The sequence below is a fragment of the Arvicanthis niloticus genome, chromosome 7 (genome assembly GCF_011762505.2).
Source record: "Arvicanthis niloticus isolate mArvNil1 chromosome 7, mArvNil1.pat.X, whole genome shotgun sequence".
Lineage (NCBI taxonomy): Eukaryota > Metazoa > Chordata > Mammalia > Rodentia > Muridae > Arvicanthis > Arvicanthis niloticus.
In genome coordinates this window covers 36,963,578-36,980,411 of record NC_047664.1, presented here as the reverse complement: position 1 = coordinate 36,980,411, position 16,834 = coordinate 36,963,578, and the positions used below count along the sequence as shown (strand labels likewise).

At 50.4% G+C, this 16,834-nt stretch overlaps 1 protein-coding gene across 8 annotated transcripts in view; it reads right to left on the bottom strand.

Annotated features, from left to right (window-relative positions):
• The window catches only part of Osbp2 (oxysterol binding protein 2), a 164,043-nt gene that overhangs the window by 20,200 nt on the left and 127,009 nt on the right, over positions 1-16,834 (bottom strand). For all 8 annotated transcript variants that reach the window (XM_034509032.2, XM_076938230.1, XM_076938234.1 and 5 more), the window contains one exon: positions 4,670-4,926. In XM_034509032.2, coding sequence (XP_034364923.1) covers positions 4,670-4,926 — 257 coding nt within the window. The remainder of the gene's footprint in view (positions 1-4,669; positions 4,927-16,834) is intronic.

The following is a 16,834-nucleotide window of genomic DNA, read 5'->3' as shown; positions in this document are numbered from 1 at the left end:
CTCTATGGTATGAGGAAGGTACCAGAGGACTCCTGGCAGCTGGGGTGGATAGCCACTGGGCTCAAATAGGAGGTGGGAGGCAGCTAACTGTCCAGAGGGAGGGTTAGTCTGTGTGGCTGAGTCTGCCTTCAGCCACCAGCCCATACAATAAGATCCAACAACCCTGGACAAAAGGGTGCAGGGTGGGGCATTGGGAGGAAAGGCTGTTTCCACATGGGACTAGGCTAGGACCTGCTGGGATTTGCCTTTTATCCTGTGCATCCAATGTCTGTTCTATAAAAGTACTTTGGTGTTGCAACTCCTGGGTAAAATTCTCCCTGGGATTCTGGAGTTGAGGCTTCCTGGCTACCACGCTGATCCTCTTGTGGCCCTGAATTACTGGGGATATCCGGCCTTTAATGGCCTGGGAGCTCAAGGTGGTGGACGGGAAGGAACTGGCAGATACATAGTCTCCATCAGTGCTCCCACTTGGTCAGAGCCAGTAGACAAACTGGGACCAGGAGGGTCCTGACACCCCCATTTCCCTCCAGCACAGAGGAGTAAGTAGTTTCCTGGCCTACGTATACAAGAAGCCCTAGCTGAATGTAACCTCTCAGACAGGAGGGAGTTGTGCTGACACAGGCCCATCTGCCTGAACCAGAGGTTACTAGTTTGGAAGATACCTAACCGTCTTAGGTGTCAAGAATCAAGAATGAGGACCCCTGTGGCTGTAAGTACTGAGGGTCAGTTCAGAGGCCATGTGGTAAAGCCCCTGTGGTGAATGTTGTTATCACTCCTTCTTGGTCCCCTTCAGGTCCCTAGGGTAGTGAGGCCAGGCCACCCTGGTCTGGACATCACAGTCTGTGTAACAAGCAGGTTCTCGACCTTCCCCATCACAGGTGGGTTCTCCTGGCTGTGACTCATGTTCAGTGTTGGGGAGGCAGCTCTGTGCTTCAATTAAAACTCCAAAATAGCCTTCCCATATTCAAAATAGTTCACCCCTTGCAGGCAGGAATGTGCACCATCTGGCTGCCGCTTTGCCAGCTGATTTGAGACAATTCTGGAATCTATTTTTAATCCACCTCCCCAGACCCTTAGTGAGCAAGCTGTCAGAAACAGAATGCTGGTCAGCTAGCAAGGGCCTGTTCCTTGGTCCCAGAAGAACCAGGGCAATGCTGTATCTCATGGCCCATCGCCTGCTGGACTGGCCCAAGGAGCTCCATGTGCCCCATGAACCAAATGAGGCTTTGGGGGAGTCCTAGCCATCCCCAGGAGCAAGTGGATCCTTCTGTCCCTCTTCTTTTTTCTTTAATTGTCCCAACTTGAGATCTGCATGGGTTTGTTTTTTCTTAAATTTCTATGAAGTACTCAAAGGTGCAGACTATATCCACACATCTCCCTGCATCTAATTGCTTGTCTCCCCCTTATATCTGCCCCTGCAACCTTCTCTAACTGGTTTGTCCTCCCAGGTCAACCTAATCAGGTTCTCCTACCCTGTGGACTCTCCCAACATCCTGTGTCAAAATTTTCCAGTTTCCCCCATCCCTCCTGCTAGCTCTTCTGGAGGGGTCCAGGTTTGTCCTGTGAGATGCTTGCTTCCTTGGTACACTCAGGGACCCAGAGTCCAGAGCGGGCGCTGCCTCCTGCTCTCTGTGCCTGCTGTGCATTTGGATGGTCTCCAGCTTTCCCGAGGCTTCCCCTCTAGCCAGCCCTGTTCACTCTTTTGTCTGCCCTGTTCTGGGGAAAGATTCTGGGGCACCTCTCTGGAACTGACAGAAGGGATCAGGCCATAAAAGTCCTCATTCTCCTGGCTTAGGCCTGAGTAGCCTTTGTTCCCACTCATGAGGAATCTCAGCCAACTCCGTCTTCAACTCAGAGTAGCACTGGGCATTCTTGCTGGCACCGGACCCCCCAGGATGCATGAAGTGTCTGCAAGTGCCTGTCTTTGCCTCAATTGCCAGCCCATTCTCTGAGCAGGAAGATTTGCTCAAGTGTAAGTCAAATTATTTTGCTCAGCCTGAGAGGAAGACAGGCAAAAATGGCCGCTGTGGGCACCCAAATAATATGGATGATTACGAGGACAGTCAAGCTGTGGTGAGACCCGCACGTGGCTACTGTGAGGGACAAAGTCTTGGGCAGAAAAGGGAAGACTGTGCTATCACCCAGCCAGCAGAGTAAGAGCCCCCCACCCCCACCATTGGCTTACTCTTCAAACTTAGCATCAGGGGAAGCGAAGGAGCCTGGCAGTTTGCTTTCTTCAGCTTTACAGGACCCAGTGCCAAAGTGTGAGCTTGCAGCGTGTTCAGATTCAGCCCTCTACCTTCGACCGAGTGCAGACTCATGCTACATGCGAGGCATGCCCTGGTTCCTAGACTTGGAGCGTGGGGGCAATAAGGACATGTCCCTGTGCTGAGCTTGGAGAAGCACCTCTCCATGGTGCACAGGGCTCTTCTGAAACCCCCAGCTAATCCACTAGTGCTGTGTGATTTCCCCCTAAGTGGCAGGCTAATTCACAGCTACCCAAGCAATCACTGAAGCAGGATTGCTGGGTTGGCTTTTATCAGTTGAAAAATTATCCGCTGGGGAATTCTGCCAGACACCAAGCAATTCATTCATTTGCTCTCACTTTTTGTCACAATTCTCACTTGCGTGTTCTCTCTCTCTCTCTTTCTCTCTCTCTCCTCTCTCTCTCTCTCTCTCTCTCTCTCTCTCTCTCTCTCTCTCTCTCTCTGTGTGTGTGTGTGTGTGTGTGTTGGGCCCTATGCCAGGCACACAGTTTACAGGATCAAGGAGCTGCCCTTTCAGGGACTATAGGCCAAGCGCTGCAATCAACATCGTGTAAAACACTGTGGGGCCACAGATGCTGTCTGATGCTGAGGAGGGGATGCAGGAAAGGAAGCATGGGGGAGGTTTTTCTGCCTTCCCATTTCTAGCCAATTGGAGGTATGGGCTGATTTCTTTCCATGAGGCAGCAGGTTGTAGCTGCTCTAGAATCAGAAAGACCTGGGCTCACCTCAGCACTATGGCCCTGGGCCTTTCTTTCTCTTGCCAGAGGTTGTTCTGCAGCCACTGCCCCTGCCCTCTGTTCCCAGGGAATGGAGGTGTCCATGATTGGCACCCAAGAGTCATTCTCTTATGAGGGATAGTTGGCTGGACCTGAACTGACTTCCAGAACTCTCTTTCTTCTGGCCCCTCAGACAGGACAGATTCTCCCCACCAAATGCCAACAATTCCCAGAAACCACATGGTGGCTCACAACCATCTCTAATGAGATCAGATGCCCTCTTCTGGTGTGTCTGAAGCTACAGTGTATTCATATAAATAAAATAAATAAATATTTAAAAAAAAAAGGAAGGACTTAGTTATATGCTGATTGGGCAGGACCTCCCTAACTATGCAACCACATGACTACAGTGTCAGCACCAGCAAAGGCACTGGAGTGTCATTTGATATCATCAAACACAGGAAGAGGCATACTGAGAGGGAGGTAAGGACACTGTCCTGCCCTTAGGACACAAGAGCCTGTAGCACTAGCTACTGAGCCTGGACTCCTGGGAACTGTTGAAGGGACCTCCATCACCTGTCCCATGGATAGATTGAAACCAAAAGCCTATGATCTGGTCCCCTTTCAGGAATGTAAAGGACCTTCCTTCTGGGGGAAATGGCAGGCTTAAGAAGCGGTTGTTTGCCTTTTGACCTCAGGTGTGTGTGTATGTGTAGGGGGGTTCCTGGCAGGACTTGTCAGGCCAACCGGCTTTCATTTTTTTTTTTTTTTTGTTCTATAAAAACACAGGCATAGTCAGAACTAACGTGGAAGACACAGACGGTTACAGGGCCAGTGGTGGGGTAGGGTGGGGAGAATCTCCCCTATTTGAGGGGTCACTACAAGGAGAGTTCCAGATAGGTGTGGGCTGCTGGAAGCTTCAGCCAGGTCATAGTCAGGGTAGGTGGGAGTGAAGATGCAGCCAGACCTCCACATTTGAGGGACTGGGAAGGAGTGGTTTGTACCTTCTGCAAACAGCTGGGGGTAACTTCCATCTGTGAGTTCCCGGCCTTTCAGGAGGATCTGGGTAGGACTTCAGTCATAGTTATCAGAGGCTGTGTGGCAGCATAAATGTGACAGATACAGTGACGGATGTATCAGAGGTACTTGGGACTGGGAACATGGTGTAGCGGTAGAGTACATGCTTAGCGTGTACATGGCCCTGGTCCCATTCCCAGTGACATACCAACATGCCAAGGATGCAGAGAGGTCCTGAGAGGAGTGAGGCTCACCTGGCCTCAGAGTAAGCCAGGCAAGAGGAGGCCCCAACTGTTTGAAGAATACATGTTTGTGCATGAACACACACACACACAAACACACACACACTAAATGCTTGTCCTTGAGTAGAGGATTACAGCTTAAGGGAAGAGCACTTGCCTAGCATGTGTGAGCCTCTAAGGTTGTCCTCAGCTCTATGATAAACAATCAAACAAATGAATAAAGTCAGAAGTTAATGGCTTCGTAGAGGAGATGATAGAAACAGAATGCTGGTTTGTATGGAAAGGTGTTGGCTTTGGAAAGCAACTTGGAGCCACAGGGAGCAGAGCCCTGGTTTGTGGGGCACCCACCCACTCAGGGAGCTGTTGCATCAGGGTGTCCCTTCCCCATCCTGAAGCCCCATGGCAGCTGCTTACATTGCACACTTACGTTGATCATAGCATTTGATGTGATGCGGAAGAGGGTGGCCCGCTCGTTCACGACCTTCAGCTTCTCCCCACTCTCTGATGGGATCTTGAGGCTGTCCAGTTCATTCAGGGAGCGCTGGAGGGCAGCGCCATGCTTGGCAATGAGGTCATTGCATGTGCTGAGGCCATCTAACTTCAGTGAGAGGGTCTTAAGAGTGTGGTAGAGCTCACTCTTGTCAGCTGGGGCAGCAGGCTCTTCGTCGTCGTCCCCAGAATCATCTGAAGAAAGAAACAGAACTGTTAGAACCAACCAAGCCAGGGTCTCTGCTGTGTGGGCTTCAGATGACAGAACACCACATCAGAGTGACCAGTGTCCTAGAGCGTCTCCGACAATGCTCCTGGCCAAGGCTGCTGCTGCACCTAGTCTGGTGAGCGTATGTCCAGCTGAGTCAACAGGAGTAGAAGAGAAAGGGGACTCGCTGGAATGACAGGGGGCTATGGCGGGACCAGACTCCAGGTGCCTCCCTGCACAAGGGCACTAGGTCACAGCCTGAGGTCAGGGTGAGCCACACTGGGTAGAGCACAGGTAACTGAGAAGAAACAGCAGGCCTCCCAGGATAATCAATACTTCTCTGACTAATACTTCTGGCTAACTCCATGCCCATCCCTAGCCATGCCAACTATCCCTTGCTCCCTAAAAACACTTGAGCACCCCTGCTTGGGGTCTGTCTTCCCATTACCTGTATCTCTGATGCATAGAATATATACACACTCTTCAAGGTGTCACCACCCATACCCTCTGAGGTCCTATCCAACACCACTCCCTCTGCAAAGAGTGTATGAGGATCCCCCAGGTCACAATCAAGGCCACACTCTAGTCACTATACCTACACCCTGGACCATCTTCCAGGTAATCTCTACCTACCCCGCTTGCAGAACATGGCCCCTCATAAAAAGATAGTGTAAGAAGACACCAGGGCACCCTCCCCTTGGTGCCAATCAGCTGTGGCTTCAGTGCAAGGGCCTGTTCCCTCTCACAATTCACACAGTGGCACAGGAGTCCTTGTTTCTTCCCGTCTTGCTAGCCTGACCTATGTCCATAGAGGCCTCTGTGGGCAGCTGGCTGTCCTTTTGCTGCTTTGGTGCTGGCATGGGATAGCCAAGAAGCTGACATGAGCCTGTGGTTTTCCCAATGCCCGTCTGCTAAAGTTCTCTGCAATGCCTTGTTTTTAGAAAGAATTAGCAAAGACTTTTCTTAGACGAAGGAAATATGCAACCCAAGATATAAAATTAAAAGGAAGAAAAAAAAAAAGAATGTGTATTTTGAGAGAACAGATTTCTTCCCACAATAGGCAAGGTGGTGTGGGTGGACATAATTTGGTCACTGTTCTGAGTGTGTCCTGAGCTCACAGCAGTGCCAGGCTGTCTGGCTGCATAGGACCTGAGCAAGGGGGAACTGAAGGGAAGCAGCTACTGCACACTGTGTTCCTACCAGCTACAGAGGTCTCGGGCTAATACCCAGTCCCATCCCCCACCAGCCAGAGCAACTGTAGCCCAGAATGATCCAGTTCTGGGAGGCCACAGGAGTCACTGACAGGTACTCTGGGCATCTTTGGAAAGACAGATAGACAGCAGACCTTTCTCACTTCCTTCAATAGAAAGAGTGTGGTTCCCAAGATGCCAAGCTGCGGGCAGACTTAGTGCTCAATGGGCAGAGCAGGGGCTTGACTCCAGCGCTGATTGACGGCTGGCTTGGCCTTTCCTCTGAGTCACTAGCAGCTGTGCATCTGGTCACTTAGGATATCAAACCTCAGCTTCAGCTGCTGGACACCATAACCCAGTAATGGGAGTCTGGGGACAAAAAAATCCTGAAACTGACAGGGTCACTCCAGACATACACTGGGTGGGATCTAAGAGCCACCCATCCATGTTTATTATGGAACCATTCACAACAGCCAGGATATAGACCAGCCTAGATTCCACTTGAGATGAATGGTAGAAATACACAATGAGCCAGGCGGTGGTGGCGCACACCTTTAATCCCAGCACTTGGGAGGCAGAGGCAGGCAGATTTCTGAGTTCGAGGCTAGCCTGGTCTACAGAGTGAGTTCCAGGACAGCCAGGACTACACAGAGAAACCCACAGAGAAAAAAAAAAAAGAAGAAAAAAGAAAGAAAGAAATACACAATGAGCTATATGGTTTCCGGGAAAACTGATGGAGCTGGAGGTCCTCATGATAAATAAGAGAAAGTGGGCTCAGGTAAGTGTTTTATTTCATCTCAAGAGCAAATATGGATTTAAAAAGGAGCTTGAGACTAAAAGGGGGAAAGAGAGAGACTAGCAGGTGGTCAAATAAGAAACTGTAGTGTGGTGTGTTTGGATCCTAGCAGAGTGCACACTGCACACACGTGGAAATAACCTAATAGAACCTATTATTCAATATGTCTTCTTAAAAAGGACTCCTTGGGGGCAGCAGGCAAGAGAATTCTAGAATATCTGGATCTGTCTGTGCCAGTCTTGGTGCTGAGGACCTCCTGGTATTGAAGAACCTGCCACCTTCCTTGGCAAACAACCAGAACACTTAGCTGATGCTGTGTTAATAACATTATTGCTTAGAAAATGTACACAAGTCTGAATGTGTTCAGGATGAACCTAAGTTTTTCATGTGTGTTTTGAACAGTGGTTGTTTTGATTTTTAGATGTGGAGTCAGTGGGTATGGAGGGTGAGCTGTGTTACATCTACAAGTAAAATTATCTAAACAGTCACTAAACCAGGAAAAATACTGGCCTTAAGTCAGCTTTGGGTTTTTTGTTGTTGTTGTTCTTTTTTTGTTTTTTTTTGTTTGTTTTTTTGGTTTTTTGTTTTTTCGAGAAAGGGTTTCTCTGTGTAGCCCTGGCTGTCCTGGAACTCATTCTGTAGACCAGGCTGGCCTCGAACTCAGAAATCCACCTGCCTCTGCCTCCCAAGTGCTGGGATTAAAGGCGTGCGCCACCACCGCCCGGCTCAGCTTTGGGTTTCTGAGGGACATCCCTAGCAAATTTCCATCAAGTACAATGAAAAGAGCTGAGGAATGGCTGAGCGTGTGAGCACGTGCCTAGCACCCATACCCGCCCACATGCTCATAGTATGTCGATGGCTGCATGGCTTCCATCTCTCTGATATGGGCCTCTACCAGGACCAAGCATTTGGATCGTGATGTCACAAGGGCTGTGGTTCTCCAGCTTATGTGTGCTTTGAGAGTCCTAACGTTTTTATGATACCCATTCTACTTGAAATAAAACTCAGGGTCAAGGACCTTCGAAGAACAATAAATATCCAATCACTAAAGAAAAAAACTCAATACAGGTCATGCTAAGTCTTCCGAAGACAGTAAGTTCAACAGAAAATTTGCAACTATATTGATATAGGAGGAGCAGTAGCAGCTGAGTCCTAAGGCCAATCAGGGGCGTGTTCCTTTAGGGGTCTGGGGTCACACAGCAGTTTTCCCAGTGCTGGTGGGGAGACGTCAGCTGTTCAGAGGCTGACAGGTGCAGAGGGAGGTGGGCTAGAGTTGTGTACCAATGAGCAGCTCTGGGGCAGGGATGCCTGGCCAGGCTAGGGTAGCCTAAAACTAGTGTGTGGTGGTTGTGTGTGTGTGTGTGTGTGTGTGTGTGTGTGTGTGTGTGTGTTAAGCCCTTGTTCTTGGCTCCTGTTTCATTCAGCTGCTTTTGTGGGTATGTCTCCATCCATGTAGGTCTGGGAAGGTTATGTTAGGTGACTCTCATCTGATGGGGTTTTTACCACTAGAAGCCTGAAAGCAATCCTTTTCTATTTACCTTCTAGAAAACACTAGTTCTTTGGAGAAACAGTGGAAACAGGAGGTCTACTTGAGCATTTCCCAGTAAGTTAAAAGCTTTGCTGCTCAGGACACAATGCAGGAGAGGGCCTGACCCTAGTCACAATGTTTTACAATGGCAAGTGGCACCTCTGAGTCAGGCCAGGAGTGTCCAGCTGGGAAGGTGGCATTGTACTGAGCAGCTGGTCTGGGCTCAGCTCCCACCATGTCATCTGAGAGATTGTGCAGAACCCTCCCAAGACATCCGCAATGAGCTTGAGCTGGGGAGCAGCCACAGCCTTTCTTAGTCACCTATATGAACCTCACCGAGGAGTTGAGATGGCTTGGGCCCTGTGGGGGAGGAGGTCCTGGTTCCTGGCTTTAGAGCCACCTACATTTCTGGGCTACTATCTGTGATGTAAAAACCATCTTGGTCTCTGTTCTGAACAACCTATAGTGCTTGCAGAGAGACGGATGGGCTCTGGTCCTTGGATGAGGGACAGCTTTCTAACAGTGAAGAAGACCATGGAAACAAGAGTGGGCCTGTTGCAGAGGTGACAGAGGGTAGAGCTGGGGACTCTTCTCTCCTGTACAGCCAAGGGGCCTGGGCTGCCTGGCATGACTCCAGCCCCTAGAGCCTCCTCCGTCCCATATGGGCAGCACCTGGAAGCAAGGCATTCCTGCTGCATCCTGAGCTTCTAGCTCACACTCTAATGGAACAGCCAGGCAAAGCAGAGAGGGCAGCCTAGCCCCTGGCTTCCTTTGAGAGCAAGAACAAGTCCCGTCAAGGCCCTGTACATCCAAGTACATCCAGGCTTACACTTGCTTTGAGGTGGGTACACCAAGACCTAGAGAGAGGGCCTGGCTTATACCAGGTGTCTAAGTGGCACTTACCAGCCTACATTAAATCTTTGTTTTGCCCAGGCGGCTAAGATGTTTTCTGGGGGGCGGGGGTAGGACCCTGGGTGTATCATCCTTATATCTAGTAGGTTCCCTGGGAAGCTGATGGGGAAGGGTCACTCACTGATCTGTGTGTCTGTTGTCAGAGCCCCAGGTGGTGAGCGCTGGTCTCTGGTCACACGCTGTGCCCAGATGATGGCAGGGCCTACAGGGAACACTGTGGGGGGGCCTCAGGTCTGCACTGGCAGGGTGCCAGGCAGAGATGCTGGACCTCACTTTCCCTCCCAGCAGAGGCCTCCTGAGAGTGCAAGCTGGAGAGATGCAGGGGTGACCAAGGAGACTATCTTTTCCAGGCAGCAGCTGGGAGTGAGGGGCCAGTCAGAGGAATACGAAGTGCACACAATACCCACTTTCTCCCTGGAGAGGAGTGGGCGTTGGCTCCTCCTTTATGCCCAGTCTGTGCCTAAACTGTCTGATGGGTCAAGGCATCTCTCTTTCTTTCTTTTGTTTGTTTCTTTTCTCTTTCTTTCTTTCTTTCTTTCTTTCTTTCTTTCTTTCTTTCCTTCCTTCCTTCCTTCCTTCTTTCTCTTTCTTTCTTTCTTTCTTTCTTTCTTTCTTTCTTTCTTTCTTTCTTTCTTTCCCTCTCTTCTGGGAGCACACTGCAAAGCCCATGATGGCTCTACCCATGTACTTCCTATCTTCCTCCACTGAGCCCAGGCAGCTGCTTTGCCATATTTGGGGCTCCACCTGCTCTCTGCACAACTGGTACTTCTGAGAAATGAAGAGTGAAGGATGGCTTTGAACACTTGGCTAACTCTACTTCGCTAAGTGCTGGGATTACAAACATGAACTCCTGGTTTATGTGATGCCAGGGATGGAACTAAGGGTCCACGCATGCTATGCAAGCGCTGCTGAGCTACATCTCCAGTCCACAGCAAACTCAAACTCAGTTCTTAGAAGGGCAAGTGGGGAAACAGGTTTAGATGGACTGGTTCTACAGTGGACATGTCAGGGAGCTGGGGCCCATGCTCTGACATTCCAGCCATGCTAATAAGATCATCACAAAGCTGGTCTGGGAGAGTCTAGTCTTCACGGGATCAACTAGTGACTTCCAATCAAGGACCCTGCACATTAAGGCCCCTGTAGTAGGACTTCTGTGAGTGGCTCATCTTGTCTCAGTTGCCCCTACAAGATTTCATTATCCATCCCTGGTGTCAACCTGACCAAGAAGAGGGTAGAGCTTGAATATCTACACTGCAGGTGTCTGCAGTCCTCACCAACCTATGCCTTTGCCTTAGCAGGAAGCTGGCCTGGGAACAGAGGGCAACTGGGCAGAGCAGGGTGGGAACCCACACCCTCCTCAATGCTCAAGGGGATCCAGGGAACCAAACTGGAAAACAGATGGACGGAGGCCTTGAAACTTGTAAAGGCCTTGGGGTGCCAGCACACCCCCCCACACATACACACCGCCCCCCCCCCACAGTGTACACACACATATAAACACAGATATACACACACACAGAGATGTACACACACATATAAATACAGACATACACACAGAGATGTACACACACATATAAACACATACACACAGATGTACACACACATATAAACACAAACATACACACACATACACACACATATACAGACATGTATATACCCACACAAGACACACACACATACATTCAGATATACACACACACATGGATGTACACATACATGTAAACACAGACATACACACACATATACACACACACACAGACATATACGTACGTAGATACATATATACACACACAGGCACACACAGGCACACATATATACACACAAACACAGACAGAGGAAGAAGAGGAGAAAGAGGAAAAGGAGGAGGATGCACAAGCCAATAGACACCAATGATCACTAGCAACACAGGACACACTAAGAGGAAGATGTAGAACAGACTCTTCCCTTGAGGCTTCAGAGGGGTCTGGCCCCACTAGCACCTTGATTTTCAACTTGTGGCCTCTGGAACTTAGAAAATAAATCCCAGTTGCCTTAATCCATCAATGTGTGGTGGGTAATTGGTCAGGTACAGCAGCACCGGGGAACTAAAGCAGTGGCTTAAAATGGAACATTTATCAACTCACAGACCTGAAACTTCCTATAATCAGGGTGGAGCCAGAGCTGTGCCCCTCCCCCTGGGAGACTGAGGCAGGGGAGTGTATTTGCCTTCCATAAGGCTGGCAGGCAAGTAGTTCTGACTCCGGTTCCTCTTTAAGAACCTCTGAGATAACTCTGGGTTCTACCAGCATCACCTCCATCTGAAGATCTGTAACCTAACCACATCTGCCTAGTCCCCCTAGCATGCAAAGCATCAGACTCACAGGTTCTGGGAATGAGGCCATGACATCTTAGAGCTATCATTAGTCAACCACCTGGGATTGCTGTGGCTAACACCTACCGTGCTGGTCCTCTATGGCTGTGGTTGGGTTGGGGGTTGGGCTCACTGACGTAGGCAGTGATCTCTGGGTGGGGTAGCTGATCACTGAGACTCCTTTCTGGGCCCAGGTACCTCATGGACCCTCTGGTCTCTCCAAAAAAGTAGATACAGATTCCACCCTGGCTAGTAACTATAAGAAAATGGCAGTCTGGTGTAGGGAGGAGCCTGGTGGTCCTGTGTCCACTTTCCAGGGCCTGTGTTGAGTGTATCAACCCCGACGTGAAGGGTATCACTGAGATTTCCACCCCATTACTCTCTCTTGCTGGCCCCCTTTCTCTTTCCAAGCAGCCCCACTAACTCGAGCCATACACGCACACGAGTGTAAATAATGGTGTTAGAATAGAGTCCACAGATGAGAGAAAAAAAAAACAAAACCAAGATGCGACCGAATCTGGCTCATTTCTCTTAACGCAACAATCCGCAGGTCCATCCATGTTCCTATAAATGACAATTTTGTTTTTAACCGCTAAAACTCCTGATAATACCATATTTTAACCTGCCGATTTCGTGACGAGGCTACGGTGAACTCGGATGTAAAGGTGAGGATCTCTTACCAACTTGCATGCCATCTTCAATCAGGGTCACACGTACTCCATAAAATGACACAGAGTTTTACTACTGTGCTGCAGAGGTGTGTTCCCTGGGGAAGACTAGAAGTACCCAGTGCATGGCAGCACAGAGCTGGGGCCCTAGGCCCCACCCACTGAACTGCTGGGGCCATAGGCCCCGCCCACTGAACTCCCCATTCCCTCACCAACACAGCTTGTGTTTGTACAGTGTTATCTGGTTTACTCTACATCAGAGGTCAGACTACAGAGAGTTCCTGGTCCCTGTGCCCCAGCTCCCCATGAGGGCTCTCCAAGTCTCTTTCGTAGTAGGAAGTAGAAGTCTAGCTGAGGAAGTCCTTCTGCATGCATCACCAGAGACAGCCCTCTCTCCTAAGGAGGCTCCTAAAAAGGACAGGTTGCTATGGCAACTGTGGTGCCAGGTGAGCTATTTTTAGAAGCAGAGCTTTCTTTCATCTTTGGAAAAAAGATATTGGTGGGGAATCCCTGTGGGTATGGGGTGGGGTGAGGGTGGGGTGGAGTGGGGGTAGCTTTTTAAACTAAAAATGAGCAAAGCTGCAAGGCTGGTTCAGTTCCGGAGGGAGGTGACATGTAAATGTGTCCTGTCCCTGTCCCCAACCCCTCCTACCACCATTGCTTGCTTTTCAGTGGGATTCTGGCATCAGAGGTCATCATCTGTCTAAGAGGTCCTCAGGTTCAAGTCACAAGCAGAGCAGAGGGGAGCCCAGGAGCCCAGCACAGGGGTGAGACTGGCCAGTGTCCCCAGAGCAGTGACAGGGAGGAAAGCAGTGAGAAGCCTAGAGAGGGGGAGCATGTGACAGGGAGCCACCAACGGCTCCAGGGAACTGGGCAGACCCTCAAAGGCCTGGCCTGGCCCTCCTGAGTGTGCCTCCCGAGGCACCCTGCAATAGCAACAGCAACAATGAGCTACCCTGTAGCAAACCAGGTGAGAGTCTGAGACTCTGAGAAGACTGGCCACCCAGACATGGAAAACAGGATATAACCGGATGGAAAGTCAGACGATGACAGATAATGAATGAATTGTACAACCCTGGTAGGTGGAAACACCAGCCAGGGCTCCAGTGTGCTCTCCTTCCTGGTCTTGCCAGGGCCTATTACATTTCTTCTCCCACGTAGGATCCAGGAAAGTGTCCTGAGGAAGGTGAGCCATGTTCTCCAGGATAGGGTGGAGTGCAGTCCCTTTCCTCACTGGAGACCACTAATACCAAAGCCACCAGGGAATCTCTCATTTTCTAGCTAGGAAATGCTCAAGGGAACCCTGCATAGGAAACGCAGAGCACACCCTGGAAGCCAAGCCTATAATCCTAGCTACTCAGGAGGCTGGGGCAGTGTTGGGAGCCGACTTTAGTAGAAAGTGGCTAGATCAACTTTGCAGCCATCTGGAACCATATACCCTGATGAAAGACTTGGTTGTCAAAAGCCTGTAACAGCTGAAGCACACTCTGATAAATATATTGTTTAATCCCACATATTTTGTTTTGCTGTTTAGTGACCTCAGCTGTATGGTGCACGTGGTAAAATGTTTTCACCTGTGTTCTCCTGCTTGTGTATATAAATACCTCAGAATTCCCTTCAATAAGGGAGACTTGAGGGAGACATGAGAAAATAGAAGAGACTGAATCACACCCTGTCTTGTCTCCATTCTTCGTGTCACCTGCCCCAAGAGCCCCACTCTCTCTCTCTTGACCAGAGCACTTAGCCCCAAAATGTTGAGGCAAAAGTGTTGAGGCAGAATTTGGGCCTCAACAGGGCAGGAAGACTGAGAGTTCAAATCGTGCCTGGCCAACTTAGTGAGACCATGTCTCAAACAAACAACCCAAAGTCTGGGCCCCTATGGTATAGAGTGCTTGTTCAATAAGTAGGCTCTAAAAATCAATCTAAAAATCCCCAATACAAGAAAGAATGAACAAAGAATAAAGCTTGTTTCCTTCCATCCATGCACTGGCTGGAGGGAACCAGTGCGCACAGAATCAGAGCCATGGGCATGTTCAAAACACATGAGCACTAGTCAGGTGGCCCACAGAGGCAGGGTGCCATTCCTCAGAAGGCCGTTGCCTGGAGCGGCATGCTGCACTGCACTGGCCTCAGTATGATGTCAACTCTTAGCAACTGCCTCTCCTCCTGGATGTAAGGTATGGAGGCGTGGAGGCGGAGCCTAAAACAGTCACTTGTTCCACTCATGCCACCTGCTGTGATATGACACTCAACCTGGTCCCCACATCCTCCTCTAGTCAGCTGATGGCCCAATGGGATTCATGAAGACATCCTGAAGGACTGCGGGTGTGCATCCTGGACCCAGCGCTGGGGAGAGCTGGCCCTTTCTATGCCCCCTCACCCTCCCGACCTGGTGATGAGGATGTTGGAAAGACTGGGAGCTGGGGCAGATGCAGCAGGAATGGACAGGAGCCAGATGTGCATGGGACGCTGTGATGCTTCACTGTGTGGACCCAGCAGAAGAGATGCTCTGTTTCTGACCCACAACTCTGGGGATGGGTGCAGCAGAGCTGAGGAGTCAAATTCTCCTCCATCCCCACCTCTGCCCTACTGAGCAAGGGAGCTGCCTGCACCCAGCACCAGCACCAGCTTCTTGGGTTGGCTGGTTTGGAGACAGAGTTAGTCTCCACCAGGCCTGACTCTCTTCTCCCACACTAGCTTCCACTGAGGGCCTTCTGTCTGATCCAGTCAGAAGCTCCTGCCTCATGTTCCGAGGGAGTCTGGTGTCTTGGGGGACTTCATGCTGCAGCCTAGACAAGAGCTACTGAATCAGATGCTGCCTGAGGACTTGCCAGCTTTGACCTCCTAATGATAGGGTCCACCTCAGACACTTGTCCCCCATGCTCTGGCTGTCACCTCCCATCTCTGCAGAAGTGGCAATCAAGGTAGAGAGAAACTAGTGGGCTTCCAGGTATCCTGATCCTGGGGCTCCCCCTGCTCATGCTCTGTGTTGTCCTTTGGGAAGCCAAATAAAAGGACAGGATTTCCCCGTTATCCTGACATCTTAGTAAAGCCAGCTTTCCCCTAATTTCCATGAAGAAAGCTGTCCCTTGTCCACATTACATAGATTCCGCTTTAGCTTATGTTTTTACCTGTCAGCATCGGCTCTGCTCCATGTCTACAGCGTGGTCACCTGTGAGCAGTCGATCTGCACATCTGCATCCCATTCATTTGTGGGCTATGCCTTCCCCATAGTACCAGATATTTTTAGGTGGGGGTCCAGGGCAGGGGGGCATCTTCTTGTCTTTATTAGCATAATGCAGAGGTGCCTGCCACCCCTGGGCAGGCCCCAAGCATAGGTCCTTTGAAACTACTGATCTTTCCTTGGGGAGATCCTGGAGCAGGTCACTAGGCTGAGAGCTGGGGATCAGCCTTGACCTTTGCTTGTTTGTTTTGAGACAGGATCTCTCTATGAGGTCCTGGCTGGCCTAGAATTTGCTATGTAGACCAGGGTGACCTTCAACTCAAAAGTTGTCTGTCTCCCGAGTGCTGGGATTAACCGTGTGTTCCCCCACTCATGCCCCACAAGGACCTTGAATGGACGACAGTCACACAGGTGAGCATTTCACATGATGTGCCGCTATGCCCATCTCAGGGTCAAAGGAAGTGCAACTCAAGCCTAAAGCACAGATCCAGCAAGCCACACAGAAGCACTGAGCCGGTCACTGGAAACTCCTGGCTTACATTTTCCTGGCCCAGACACTGCCCTGATGGCTTATCCTTGGAAAGCATCTGATACTGGTGTGGTCACACTAGAATCTTCCATGGGCAGTGCCTCCACGGATCAGTAATGGAGGGCAAGTGGAGACAAAGAAAAGGGCTGTGTCTCCAGGAGCCCCAGTGTCCTGAAAGGGCAGGGTTTCTAAGTGCCAGAGCTGGGCATACACGCAGGGCTGCATAGGCAGGCACCTGATAGATGAAGGGGTGGCCCCAGAGACAGTGGACTGGGGATGTGTCTCATCGGTGCCGCTGTAGCAGGCCCGCTCAGTACAGCTGAAGCTCGGATCTGGGGTTAGGGCCCTACTTTGTGCCATCGTGCTTTTTGAACTAAGAGAGAAATCAGAAAAGCAAGGGAAGATCTTCAGTCCCGTGACTCTCCCATGCTCTGCCCTGCAGAGACCAGGCCTTGGCTGTGTAGTCCCACACTGCAAACCTTGGGCAAGCCCCACACTTCTGGCTGCATCGTGGTCCTGGGTGTGTTCTCACTGCTAGAGATGGGGGTTGGAGGAGGGCTCCAGGTGGAGCTTGTTGGAGGATTAAGATGATTCAAGGCCAGAGAAGAAAAAGGTATTAGAGATGGAAAGATAGGAAGAGAGGAAGGGGAGGTGTCTGAGTGCAGGGCCTGAGAGGAGAGGCCCCTGTCAGTGGGCTGTCAACCCCACTTCTGGAGACCTTTGTTTCTCAGCAGCTGC